Source organism: Schistocerca americana, chromosome X (assembly GCF_021461395.2).
Source record: "Schistocerca americana isolate TAMUIC-IGC-003095 chromosome X, iqSchAmer2.1, whole genome shotgun sequence".
In the NCBI taxonomy this organism is placed as follows: domain Eukaryota; kingdom Metazoa; phylum Arthropoda; class Insecta; order Orthoptera; family Acrididae; genus Schistocerca; species Schistocerca americana.
The window spans coordinates 111,686,373-111,700,742 of record NC_060130.1 but is presented as its reverse complement, the minus strand read 5'-3'; the positions used below and the strand labels follow the sequence as shown (position 1 = coordinate 111,700,742).

At 36.1% G+C, this 14,370-nt stretch overlaps 1 protein-coding gene across 3 annotated transcripts in view; it reads right to left on the bottom strand.

Annotated features, from left to right (window-relative positions):
• LOC124554938 (DNA-directed RNA polymerase III subunit RPC10) overlaps positions 1-8,176 on the bottom strand; it is a 50,078-nt gene extending 41,902 nt beyond the window's left edge. The window contains exons 1-2 of one of the 3 annotated variants that reach the window (XM_047128635.1): positions 8,050-8,172; positions 316-358 (exon numbers count right to left, since the gene is read on the bottom strand). In XM_047128635.1, coding sequence (XP_046984591.1) covers positions 316-358; positions 8,050-8,084 — 78 coding nt within the window. In that variant the 5' untranslated portion in view covers positions 8,085-8,172. The other 2 variants (XM_047128636.1, XR_006968495.1) reach the window with 2 other exon arrangements.
• Positions 8,177-14,370: the final 6,194 nt, after the last annotated feature.

Below are 14,370 nucleotides of genomic sequence, written 5' to 3'. Positions count from 1 at the left end.
AGAAGGAAGGAAGATTAGCATTTAACATCCTGTCGACAGCGTAGTCATTACCAGCCAAGCACAAGCTCAGCTTACAGAAGGTCAGGGAAGAAAAATCAGCCATGCTCTTTTCAAAGGAACCATCCCATCATTTGCCTGGAACGATTTTGGGAAGTCACAAAATATCTCAACCTGAATGGCCAGATGGGGATTCGAACTGATGTTCTCTCGAATGCGAGTCCAGTATGCACTGAAGAGACACCTATTTGTATGTGTGTCAAATACGGGTGAACAGATATTAGATGAAAAACCACAAAGGTGAATAATATAACATACCTTATTGGCATGCCACTGGATATGTTCATAATGAATGGACACTCTGCAACAACAAATTTAAATATTCTCAGTAAAATAACAAAACACACAAGTAAAAGTAACATATTCCTTCCTGTCAACTGACTTTTCAGCAGCCAAAGCCACAGACAACCAGTAAGTCTGGAACATATTATACAGCTATCAGCTAGTATGTTGTCTTTGCAGACATGGTTATTGCAGCATATGGCCTCTGGTAACAGCCACAGCTCATCTCTGTACAGCACCCCCTGCAATGAAAACATCAATATTAATAATGGAGCCACTTGGCATATACTTCCTCACTGGGTCTATACCTCAAATCAAACTATGCAAAGTACAATATGTCCAGGATATCTACATGTTTTACTCATTTGTGCTATTTCTCTGAAGAGGAAAAAAAGCAAAAAAAAAAGTTATACATTACTCGAGTTTTCATCTGCCTGTGTAATTTGTTTCCTTGTGAGGAATAAGGTACAACTTTGTACTTATCACAAGGCACATACTTCACTTTGCTGGACTGTACTTTTTCCAGGGTTTACTTCAATACTTCTGAACTGGCATTAAATATGCACATATGTGCAGAGAAAGAGATTGAACACATGGTACAGAATTAAAAAAAAAAAAAAGTGCAATGGTAAGAATGGCATTATGCCTTAATGTGTTTACAAAAACAATAAGATCAGTTGGTAGTGTACTGTGCATGAAAAGCAAACAACAACATCAAAGTTAAACTCACACTCAGGTCTAGTCTCTCAAAATTTCATTATAGTGTGCATTCCACTGCAGCACGAGTGTGTCATGATGGCTAATAAAACAACAAATTTCACATTAAATATTTTATGTAACGGACCTCCAAACTGTATTGAGTAAAAGAATACAACAAAAGGTTAAAAAAGTATAATAATCTTTCCTGAAATCAAGAAAACACTCGCATACTGTGCACTATTACAAGAGTGAACCATCTTACAGTGTGTGTTCAATTCTTGCAGATTTAGTGGAAGGGTGAGTGCCAAAGCCTACTATACACCACTTGACTTAGTGCCAAATGTAGTCATCATAAGTAGTGCACACTATAGACATTGTTAATCACTGATCTCCAAATATAGTTCCTTAAGCATATTTTTATTTTATTTGTTATGTCATTTTACTCATATCATTATGTAGGACCAAACTGAGAAGTAAATCTCCATGGTCAGGGAACGAGTCACTACACAAAATCAACATCATAAAAGCTAATAACAGACTAAATAAAATTTTCATGAATACTATGCAGATAAGCTGCTCAATATATACTGGCACCAACAATATAACACTGAAATTGCTTTACTTTTTTCAAGAAACTCCCCAGCAGAACAGGGGTAGTGATTCAGGAGGAAATTTTTCAGTTTCGACCCAAAAGTGCACAGATTATTGCTAAGATTTTTTAATTCTTGTGGTTGCTTACAGAAAATGGATGTAGCAGAATACAACACAACTTCCAGCACACGTCAAGGAGATATGATCCAAATGCAGATAGCATTTCCGCTTAGTATTAACTGAGTGAAAGCTGCTAATTCTTGTGAATAAGATCATATTGTTACCAAATGACATTAAAGAAAATATATACTGAGAGGTCAATGTTAGAATTCCCAGACTCCTGAATGGGGGTCAACAAGAGGTTCACAAACTATTACCACATTCTACTCAAACTGCCTGTCTCTGGGCCAAAAATATCCTTTGTAAAAGGAAAGATATACTGCCCCCCCTTCAAAAAAAAAAAAAAAAAAAAAAAAAAAAAAAAAAAAATTAATACCATATGTCATAAGCAACTGAAAATGAGCAAAGTAGACAAATTTTTGCACTGTACTATGACTTGCTGCAGACTTTGTTATAATGGTAAATACAATTCAGTTTCGAACAAGATCCTGAAAATAAGCATTATATGACAGCTTATCTATCTAAACATCTACACTCTGTGTGACCAAAATATCAATTTTAGTTGAATTGTGTAGACTGTAAAAACTGAGTTAATTTGTTTACTCTTAATTTACTTTCTAGAATCCATAAACTTACGTCTTGAACTGCACTATGTGGTACATTACCTAAGTTGCAACCGACATCCTTTACTACTAAGCTCATGTCAACAAATATTTTAGAATCATCCAATATACCAAAACACCTATCATTTGTATACAATAAACAGGAGTGGTCTTTGCACTGACCACTGGCGCATTGCTCAATACATGTGTCCTACATTGACAGGTATTATAATCCTGAGAACTGTTCTCCTATTCCATGTTTTTCTTTCTTTCCAAATCGTCTACCATAATACATAAAAGTCATCCCACTCTGAGTAGCCATCACCCAAGAAGAAACCGGCAGTCATCTTTGTAGAAAACAATTTTACTGCTGTGAGGGCCAAAGCTCTCACATCTCAACCACCAACAGAAATACCCTCTCCTTTACTTCTCAGCAAGTTTTACCTTCTTATTGACATTTAGGATAAAGGCTACATTCAGTGAGGTATTTGTCAACATGTTGACTGCAGCACACACAGTGATGGATGTTTCACTGCCAGGCCTGGCCAGCCCCACACAGCATTAGACGCGTGTCTGCTGTGACGACCAGCGGCCACAACGCAGTACATGTGTTAGCACATTTGGAAATATAAGTCAACCAAGAAGGTAACTAATGTCCATGTGCTTATAATCTGATAATGTATTTGTTAAGTATTAATGTAACTACATAGTTATTAGTAAATACACAAACTAGTTTTAATACTTTTTTCATCTTATAGCTCACTGGAGTCTCCCTGCAAGTAACTAGATCCATTCACCAATGATTCACATATTCACATTCTAACAAATCTATAGAACTGGATAAAGCAACTATAAGATCTCGGATCCTAAACAAAAAGTGTGAAAGTGTGGAGACAAGCCAGTATCAAATATTCTGTGATCAGATCACGCATCAGTTATGCCTCGATTATCTTAATTCAAATTTGAGATCTATTCTACTGCTGCACTTCAAATGCAGCAGCATCATCTGAACTGTTGTGGTACCTTTCAACAATGAAAAACTAATAATTTGTGTATTAGGATTCACTGCCACAATTTAAGCAGCCACCATCAGGTATGGGAGATTACAGCAGCTGAAGATCAAGAACTTATAGCACACCTCAGAGCACATCTCATTGCAGACTCTAGGAAATAAGCAAGCTCATTTACCACAATTACACAATACACCAAGAATGACATGGATGTTCGACTTGTCGCCCTGTAGGCCAATAGGCTGGTCATGAAACATATTTAGTAACATATGTTGATAAAGGCACGTTTTAATTTTAGTGTACCAGCCAACTACTAATTATTCTGCTGTTGCAGCATGCTCAGATCCATTCATCAAATTAAATAAAACAGAAGTAACAAAGTACATTTATGTGTTTGTTGTGCTGTTCATTTCTATATTAGTACTAGCAAGCATTGCAGGTATTAGCAGGAAGAGGATTTACAATGTAAATCTCAGGATAATTCAAGGATACTTTGAAAAAGGTAGATGTTTTCCATTCTCAATTTAAAGAGTAAATGAAAATTTAAGAAGAGTAAGATTTACATTGTTTTATGTTGTAAATTTTTCAAACCTGTTTGCACATCCACAATGTACCATAAGTTTTATACCAGCAGGCCAAAGTATATCATACCTACTGATAAAGGTAATACATGTGAGAGCAAGAGAAATGCAACTCTTGTACATGTCTTCTTTGATGGCACTTAACACACTGACTGCCACACTGATTGATGTTTCATCACCAGGTTAAGCCATCATGTGTGTGACTGCTGCAGCCGGCAGTGGCCTCATGGAGGTCAACTTTGTTAATATGCTTTCTTCACTGCAAGTGGATTCACTTAACCACACTAATATAGGGCACTAACTGCGCTTTCCTAGAGTATGCCTTCCTGAACTTACCAAAACACTTCAGACCAGCAAAGGAAGCTAAAAGTTACCCAGCATTGAATTTTGTCCAACACTGTCCCAGCTCACAAGGCACCCAAACTCATTTCTCAAGCATTCCTAAATATAAATACCTCTGCACTGACCTTACATCACAGATTCAGTTCAATGTAAGCTATACTCGCAAACAAAAAATGAGAAACAGCTGTCAACTTTCTCCAGGAGGCAAACCATACACTGACTCATTCAGCTAAGCTGAGATAATGCAAATTCCCACTTCCCTAAAATCATGACACTATTATTTCAACTTTCATTATGACTACTGTACACACCATCCATTGTTATCTTTATAGGCCACTTCTATGTAATTATTTTCTTGGATGTGAATTCATAATTTATTTTAACTATAGATCAATAGTTCTCCTTTTGCAGCAGTAGGGAGAAATGTTACAGTTAAAAAAAATTTCTAGTTCTATCTTTACTAGAAAAGATTGCTCCATTACAGTAGTTTACACTACACATATGGCAGACTTCTTTCACTGACTGCCTGCAAGACATCAAAATTTTACTGTCTACAACAAGAAATTTATTTCAGACCTCTCAGGACAACTGATAGCAAAATACCAAGACAACTACCATTTTTTACCATTACAGAAGTAGCTCAAATTTCTGCTACCCCTGTACACAAGATCCCAGGTGCTTTGAAGCATTTTAAACAACTTCAGCCAGCCTTGCCTTCAATGTTGTTCTTTAATAATACAAATACTGCAAATAAGACATGTGAAAGTACATAAACATCTGGTTTACACGCAGTGAATTTATGAAACTATCGTCTCAATATCAAAGTTTTGTTTAGTCCACCACCAACTCTGATGAACATCTTAAGAAAATGCTCTTAAATTCTTCACATTTCCAGAAGAAATCCTTACAAGGCAATGTCCTGAATATTTGTACAGTTACATATTTCACTCTTACAATCCAAGTTCAACTTTCCATATGAAAATGCATCCAACTGACGCACTGAACTTCCTATGTGGATTCATTTCCTTTAGCTTTGCTGCTAACAGTTACTATATAGAACCTATTTGGAAAGTGAAGGTTTCATCCTCCATAATTCCAAAAACAATGCTACACATAAATGTCAAACTAAGTCAATAAGAAAACATCCTCGAATCTGTGTAGACTACTAGAGAACTCTCAGTAGTTCAGTGGCAAATAGCCTATATAGACTTTGTTCAGGGTAGTGTCTATATAGTCTCAGCTTTAATGTGATGCACACCAGGTACTGACCTCATGAAGTGACTCAAGGATAACAGGATAATTTTGAATTTATTGCAGATAACTTCGACATAAGAACTGTATAACCATATGCCAAAAACTCATGGCCTATCTTCAGTGGCAACACTTTTTTTCACAAATGGCCACTGTGCTTTCCATAGACACTTTCAGCAATTTCCATTGCTAAGAGCTGATATTGACATCATTGCCAACAAACTGTCAATGCATCAAGAGTTACACAAACTACAAAATTCTGAAAAGTAAGGAAAGATTTCAAACCAGCATTGTGATCCACTCTACATCTTCAATGAAATGTGTTCCTTGTATTAATTTTTATACCTGCAACAATTAGGTCAACCAATTTTGTAGATAAATTATATACAAAATTTCCATTTTTTTTGTTAACACTGCAGCAGATTTAAATTTACCATTCCATATGGATTAACCACGACATTACACCACAAAAGACACCTTTATGCACTAGTAAAATAGTAAAAGACTGGCTTCCTTCCAAATTTTATTTTGCTGCATATTTATAACAATGTAAGTGTGGTTAATCTCGCCAGCGATGACCACACACAGGATTACAACATTTGTAGAAAGTAGTCATAGGCTCATCTGCTGATCTTGTTTGAATCTGCATGAAATAAGCTCTTGGATTAGAACATTTAGGACAACGTTCCTCAGTAGAATCTACGTTTTCCCAAGCTGCAGCTCCTCCAAGTACATCATCAACTTCCTACAAATAGAAAAGATTAATGCACAGCAAACTTTTGTTTTAAAATTCACAGGGATAATAAAACATGTTATGGAGTAACATGTACTAAATTTTAAGTTTCTCAAGAAATTATCACCTATGGCAAAACTTAATTGTCACTTGAGCTAAATTAAACTGCCATATAAGACTCTACTTTGTTAGAGTTTAATGAACAAATGTGTTCAGATTAATTTTTATTCAGAAGTTAGACATTACTTTCTAATTCAAAAATAATCATAAATAAATGTAATAATGAACTATCAGCATGGAAGAGTTAGCACTAAAATGTCCTTTAAGCATTGTCAGATTGAATGGCAACAAAAAGGTAGGAGTAGGTAACTCTGTAACAAGATAGAGAACCACACTAAAATTGTACTGTATGTAACAGAAGAATAGTACAGGAGAAAAAAATGAAATAGGTATCTGTATCCAGCTGTTAAAAAAAAAAGTGGAAGTGAGGTGGCACAATGGTAAAGACACTGCACACTCAAATCCCAGTGTACTTGTGCTGACTCTCTGTAAACCATTTAAAGTAAATTCTGACACGACTCCCTCGCAAAAGAAACAGCAAATTTTCTTACCCATGCTAACATTTGTTCAGAGTCTACAGACAAATGGGAATTGAGCGTTAAATCCTAATCTTTCAAAATTTGCGATACTCAAAGGAATTTGTACTCAACACTTGGCACAAATCTTACTAGCAGCGCACCACAGATCAATAATGCACACTATTGAGAGACCAGTAAGGTTTAGACGACTGTTTCAGCTGCAAATAATACCACTTGCGCTATCTTCAAATAACTGACGTGTTTATGTTTTCAATATTGGTACAGCCAACAACCATAATTACCAGACAGCATCTCACACACACACACACACACACACACACACACACACACACACAAAAAAGAGAGAGAGAGAGAGAGAGAGAGAGAGAGAGAGAGAGAGGTGTGTGTGTGTGTGTGTGTGTGTGTGTGTGTGTGTGTGTGTGTGTTCTAAATACCGCTCTACAAAATATATTCATGGTAGTGCTACTCTCAACCAAACTCTCCTTCCTCACCCCCTTTTCCGCGGCATGTCCGAGAATACCAATCCTCCCAATTTTCGCATTTTCCCTTCCGAAGTAGGAGAAAAGCTCTAGGGCAGGTAACTGAGTCGTGATAACGAAAGAGAATGTTCTTACTGCAGCTGGGTAACGCGTTTCCCATTCAAATGGACAAGTAATCCTAAAATCACTGCACATATGTAATACTGAACGGAGCAGAAATCTGTATATTTTCAGTACTGCTCAATATTTCCATCTATATAGGTCACACTTGATGTTTTTACCAACCACATACATACACGCGGTTTGTCGTTTCTATACATGAGACTGAAGATAAACGAGTACCACAAGAAATTCAGGAGGAAAGACTTGGCAGTGAAACACCAGAACTAAATAAGAACAGAGCAAGTAATTCTAAACAAAGTAAAAGTAACTGAACCTTTAGTTTTGGATGTACGCGATTAGATATACGATATATTATATCGTAGGAGTACGGACATGTTGCACAACAAAATCTATATGACTGTATACCGTCCTGCACCACAAGAGCATTAGCACAGTTTGGGCAGAACAGTAACATTCTACCGAATCCACTAACAAAAGGTGTGTCCAGTAGTTCTTCTAACAACAGAATGCGGAATCACCGCATATGTCACTGACGTTACAGCATAAAGGACACCAACAGAAATCGTTACTTCTCACTTACCCTGCAGCCGACGCATGCTCAACCTCCTGACACATACAACCAGAGTTGCTACACCAGTCAAAGTTGTCAGACACAGGACGCACCAATGTACTTATTTAAATACGCAGGAAAATGAAACACTATTCATCATTGCCAAACGAACCTTTCTCGCATTCATGATGTTTTACAATATTATCCCGTTTCATTACAGGAATTTCATTTGAGAGCGATAAAGTAATCATTAAATAAGCATTTACATAAAAACTATACACCGATCTACAGACTGCATATTTCTACCAGTTATCAACAGCTCAGACGGGCATTTTCATTCCATTTTACTGAGAACTTCGCATTTGATCATAGGCCATACAGTATTTGAATTGTTTTTGTTGGAATTGTAATACATTTATATCGGATATCGAGTATGTTCGAGAAATATCGATTGTGGTGACAGATGTTTGTGTATATATGTGTGTGTGTGTTGAGGCGCATTAGTCAGTCTTCGTGCGCCTATTTTAATAAAGTCAACATGTGTATATTTTAAATAAAGTGTTTTAAAAGTAAAAGTGAGAACTTGATTTGAAACATGGTAGCAGAGCGTGGTTCTTGAAAAGAAAAGTAGAAGTTAAATATTATATTGTGGCCGTCGCGTGTTATTCAGAAAGTTCGACATGGCTGATATAACTATTCCTGTATTTGATGGCGAAGACTATGGGAACTGGAAGCAGCGGATAATCATGTACCTAAAAATGAAGAAATGCTATACAGTGACTACGAGGGCAAAAGTGAGTTCAGACAACGAAACGTGGGATGAAGAGGACTTGAAGGCTATCAACTATATTTATGGTGCAATCACAAATAAGCAACTAGAATTCGTGAGTGACAGAGAAAGTGCTTTCGAGATCATGAAGAAATTTGATGAATTATATTCGAAAGAGTCTACAGCCCTTCAAATATTATGCAGAAACAAGTTGGACAAATTGAGGTTAAGTGATTACAGTGATACGGGGACATTTTTCAGTGCATTTGAAAAAACTGTAAATGAGCTGAAATCTGCAGGCGCCAAAGTAACGGAAAAGGAGAAGTTAAATTATATGCTGCGAACGTTACCAGAGTCAATGAGCTATATTGGGGACTTAGTGGACGTCTTGAAGGAAGAGGACCAGACAGTTGAATACGTTAAAAGTAAGATTCAATTATTGAATGCAAAAACTGGAAATGAAGAGGTAAAATCAAATGCATTTCACACAGAAAGAAAATTGAATTCAAGAAATCAGGAGCAAGTATGTTATCGATGCAGCAAAGCAGGTCACTTCAAACGTGATTGTACCCAGGGAAGAACAAGTAACAGAGGCACATGGCATCGTGGAGTACATTTTCAAAGCAGCGACAGAGGTAATGGAAATATGCAGCGTGGAGGCTATAGCAATGTACAGCGTGGATATTACGGCAACATGCAGCGTGGAGGTTATGGCAGCAGGCAACGTGGTCGAGGAGAGCAGCATGGTTTTAGCAGCGGTCGGCATCACAGCAAGCAAGGTTACCATCAGAGTGATCATGGTATGAGTAGTTTTATAACAGAGGTTAATTCTATGATAGGTCAAAATAGAACAGTAGAGTCAAGTAATAACAATCAAATTCAAATCAATTGGTTATTAGACAGTGGCTGTACTGATCATGTTATTAATAATGAGGAATATTTTTCTAAGAGTATAACTTTAAAACAACCTATAAATGTAAAAATTGCTGATGGAAAAATTTTGCAAGCTACTAAAGTTGGTAATGTAATTAGTAATTTTCCTGTCTATGATCAAATGGTTCCAATTAATATGCGAAATGTTTTCTTTGTAAAAGACATAGACAAAAACTTGATCAGTTATGCTAAAATTACAGATAATCACAAAATTGTATCGGTAGGGAATAATGCAAAAATTTTTGATAAAGCTAATGGATTGATTGCGATTGCATGGAAAGAGGGTCGGTTGTATAAAATGAGTAGTACTATTAATAAAGGAGAAGTTAATGTTAATGTTATGAGTAAAGACAATAATATGACAGCAAAGGAAAAATGGCACCGCATTTTGGGACATGTTAATTTCAATTATCTAAATACTTTATGTAAACATCAATTGTTAGATGGGGTTCCTTCAGAACTAGAATCAGAATTTATGAAATGTAAAATCTGTATCGAAAACAAAATGCATAATGTTCCTTTTAAAAATAATAGAACCAAAGCAAAAGAAATCTTAGAAATTGTTCACACAGATCTAAATGGGCCTCACTCAACTACTGGAATGCATGGGGAAAGATATTTTCTTTCTTTCATTGATGATTACAGTAAGGCAGCTCGTGTTTACACCATAAAATCTAAAGATCAAGTATACAAATGTTTTGTAGAGTATATTAATGAAGTTGAGAATCTCACTGGGAAAACTGTTAAAAAGATAAGATGTGACAATGGGAAGGAATATTTAAATGAAAATGTCTATGAATTTGTGAGACAAAAAGGAATTGTATTGAATGCTTGTCCACCTTATGTGCATGAGCTTAATGGTACTGCTGAAAGGTATAACAGATCCATCATGGACATGTCACGGTGTCTGCTAGCCGAAGCGCGAGTAGACAAGAGATTTTGGCCTGAAGTGGTTTGTGCAGCAGCATACCTCAAAAACAGAACTTTAGCTAACACCATTGAAAAGAAAACTCCTTATGAGATATTACTGGGAAAAAAACCTAATGTTAATCATTTGAAGTTGTATGGGAGTAGAGTTTTTGTAAGAGTACCTGAGCAACTGAGAAAGTCAAAATGGGATAGGAAAGCCGATTTGGGGGTTTTAATGGGTTATTGTGAAGTAGGCTACAGAGTGCTAATAAATAATAAGATAGTTGTTGCTAGACATGTGGACATTGTTGAAAGTGGTGTTAAATGTATTGGGTTTAAAGATTATGATTCAGTAAGTGAATATTCTAGTGATTCTGAACACGAAAGTATAGAAAATGAAACTGAACTAATAGAAAAACAGAAGGAAATTGAGAAAAATGAAAAGCTTTCTGATAATCATGAATCAGAGAAAGTACTTGAGTTGAGGAGATCATCTAGAGAAAGAAAACCAAAAATATTAAATGATTATGTTTACAGCAATTTTATTTATGTAAACTTTTGCAGTGCAAATAGTCCGGAAAGCTTTGAGGAGGCGATTAACAGTGCCGAATCAAATTATTGGGAAAAAGCGATGAATAAGGAAATTGATTGTTTGAACAAAAACAAAACATGGGAATTAGTAGATAAACCAGTTGATAAAGAAGCCATTGATGTAAAGTGGGTTTTCACAAAGAAATCAGAGGGTGTTTACAAAGCAAGATTAGTTGTCAGGGGGTTTCAACAAAAAGAAATCGTTGAGGATATTTATTCTCCAGTAACCAATATGCAAACATTAAAGATTTTGTTGTCATACTGTTGTCAAGAAGGTTTGGTTATAGAACAAATGGACGTAGAGACTGCGTTTCTAAATTGTAAAGTTTTATCTGAAGTTTATGTAAAGCAGCCAAGAGGATATGATGATGGTACGGGTAGAGTCTGTAAATTGTATAAAGCATTGTATGGTTTGCGAGAAAGCTCACGAGCTTGGTACAATTGTCTTGACGAGTTTTTAAGAAGTTTAGGTTTTAAAAGGAGTAAATATGATTATTGTCTTTATGTATTGAGAGATGGAGATGTCTTGATTTATTTGATTATTTTTGTCGACGATTTGCTCATTTGCTGTGTGAGAAAAGAAAAAATTGTTAAGATTAAGAACTTATTGTCAAAGCGATTTAATATGAAAGATTTAGGTGAGGTAAAAAGATGTCTTGGCATCGATATTAATTATGATTATGAAACAAGAGTTATGAGTTTGAGTCAAGAAAAATACATTGATTCGTTAGCTGCGAAATATAAAATTGAAGATTCGATCTTGTACAAAACTCCAATGGAAGTAAATTTAAAGTTAGAACCAGCGTATGAAGATTGTAATGACGTTAGATATAGAAACTTGATAGGTGCACTCTTGTACATAAGTTCGGGTACTAGACCAGATATTAGCTATAGTGTGAATTACTTGAGCAGATTCCAAAGTTGTTACAGTAGTACTCATTTTAAATATGCTTTGAGAATTTTGAAATATTTATATTTAACTAAAGATTTGAAATTAAACTATTGTAGGAATGAAGGTGCTGAGATATTAGATTGTTTTGTGGATTCAGATTGGGCAGGTGATAGTGTGGATAGAAAGTCAACTTCTGGTTATGTAATTAGATTATTTAGTAATGTTGTATTTTGGAAGTCAAGAAAACAAGCGAGTGTCACAAAGGCTTCAACTTTTGCAGAATATGTAGCATTGTCTGAAGCTGTTAGCGAGGTGAAACTTGTACATGATATTTTAGACATTTTTAATGTTAAATTTGAAAAACCTATTGTCATATATGAAGATAATTCAGGAGCATTAAATATAGCGAAGTTTGGTAATTTCACAAAGAATTCAAAATATATAGAAGTACATTACCATTTTGTGCATGAGTATTATTTACAGGGACTCATTGATATTGTTAAAGTAGATTCGAATGAAAATGTTGCAGATATATTCACAAAGTCGTTATGTAAAGAAAAATTCATTAAAATTAGGAATATGTTAAACATCGCGATATAAATGTAAGGAGGCGTGTTGGAATTGTAATACATTTATATCGGATATCGAGTATGTTCGAGAAATATCGATTGTGGTGACAGATGTTTGTGTATATATGTGTGTGTGTTGAGGCGCATTAGTCAGTCTTCGTGCGCCTATTTTAATAAAGTCAACATGTGTATATTTTAAATAAAGTGTTTTAAAAGTAAAAGTGAGAACTTGATTTGAAACAGTTTTCACATCCGAAATGAATCCATTGTACATAGTACGTTTAGCTACTCTGGCGAGTTTTGTTATTACTTATTTTATATACGTAATCCATTTGACCCGTCCGGATAGTCGCTCGCGATAGCACGCAACTTCCGAGATACGCGGACATGCGTCGGCCCCGAATCGAATCCGATCGGCAGATTAACGACGACTCGACCAGGAGGGTATCTACTAACATTGCTAAATCCTGAATAACATCCATATCCCTCAAAGACACAGTATAAGGCCAGAAAGAAGGAGAGCCTTGATTACTTAATTTTACTTCGACATGCAATATACCCTTCTTAATGCTATACAGTAAAACTCCTTTTTTCGTTTAAACATTTTCAATAAAACACCCGCCTTGAAATATATGGTCTCGTTGTGCTGTTCAAGATGTAAAGTATATGCAAAAATATCGGCATTGTGTGACTACATTACATAAATTATATTCCATGGATCCCACAGAGGAAATACGATAGGATACGGAAAGAAGTCAGAGATCTACATTTTATTTACGGTATGTGAAATAAAAGAGCATGTATTATAGAAGCTAAAAACATATGCAGAAACCATAGAGTAGATATATCTCTGGAATGAGCATTAGGATGCGCAGAACACAGGTCTTGTCACCAGTGATCTCCATACTACTTAGCATAGAGATCACTGGTTGTCACCACACATTGCCAGCCTGATCACGTGATCTTCGGACCGCCATAGGCAGTGATGGGTCAGTTCAAACCAGGTTGGAACGAAAAAAACAGCTGAGATAATATTCAATGACATCTCTGTTTCACTTCTGAGCAGATCACGATTCATCTCAGTTAACCCAACCAAGTTTGGAGGTTTTCCAGTCGATGATTGTATATAATGTTCGTGCAAACATCGTTGACACTTGGCGCGATGGCTGCTGGGAGTGACTGTAAATGGGGAATCCCACCAGTCAGCGTGCCGAGTGTCAACTTTCTCTGCGCGTGTAGTATGTTAGTCACAAGCGTGATGGATATTGTATAGGGCGCAATTTTTCGCCTTTCGGCTTGAAACATTGTAGATAGATATGTGATAACGTTTTGTTTGTGCACATTAATGAAGGTATAGACATATGACTGGGATAAACTAGGGGTCGGTCGGTTGGAAAGCGGTGGTGTGCTCCGAACTAGAGTTAGTAAAAATCCAACCCAAGTGAGCCCGTTTCATAAACCGAGTTGACCCTAAGCTCCTTCAAACCAATCTGGCAGGAAAAGCTAAATTACATTGGACGTCGTTTGCCACATTTATGTCGGCTCGGGTTGTAACTTCTCTTAACATGCTGAGTTGGCAGAAAAATACTTCTAGTGTTCATTTCTCTTGTTAGTGTCTGCGCGGTTCGCACGGCTTTTTAATTCCAATTTTGTTTCTTATATGAAATCTGCTATCAAACTGAAAACAC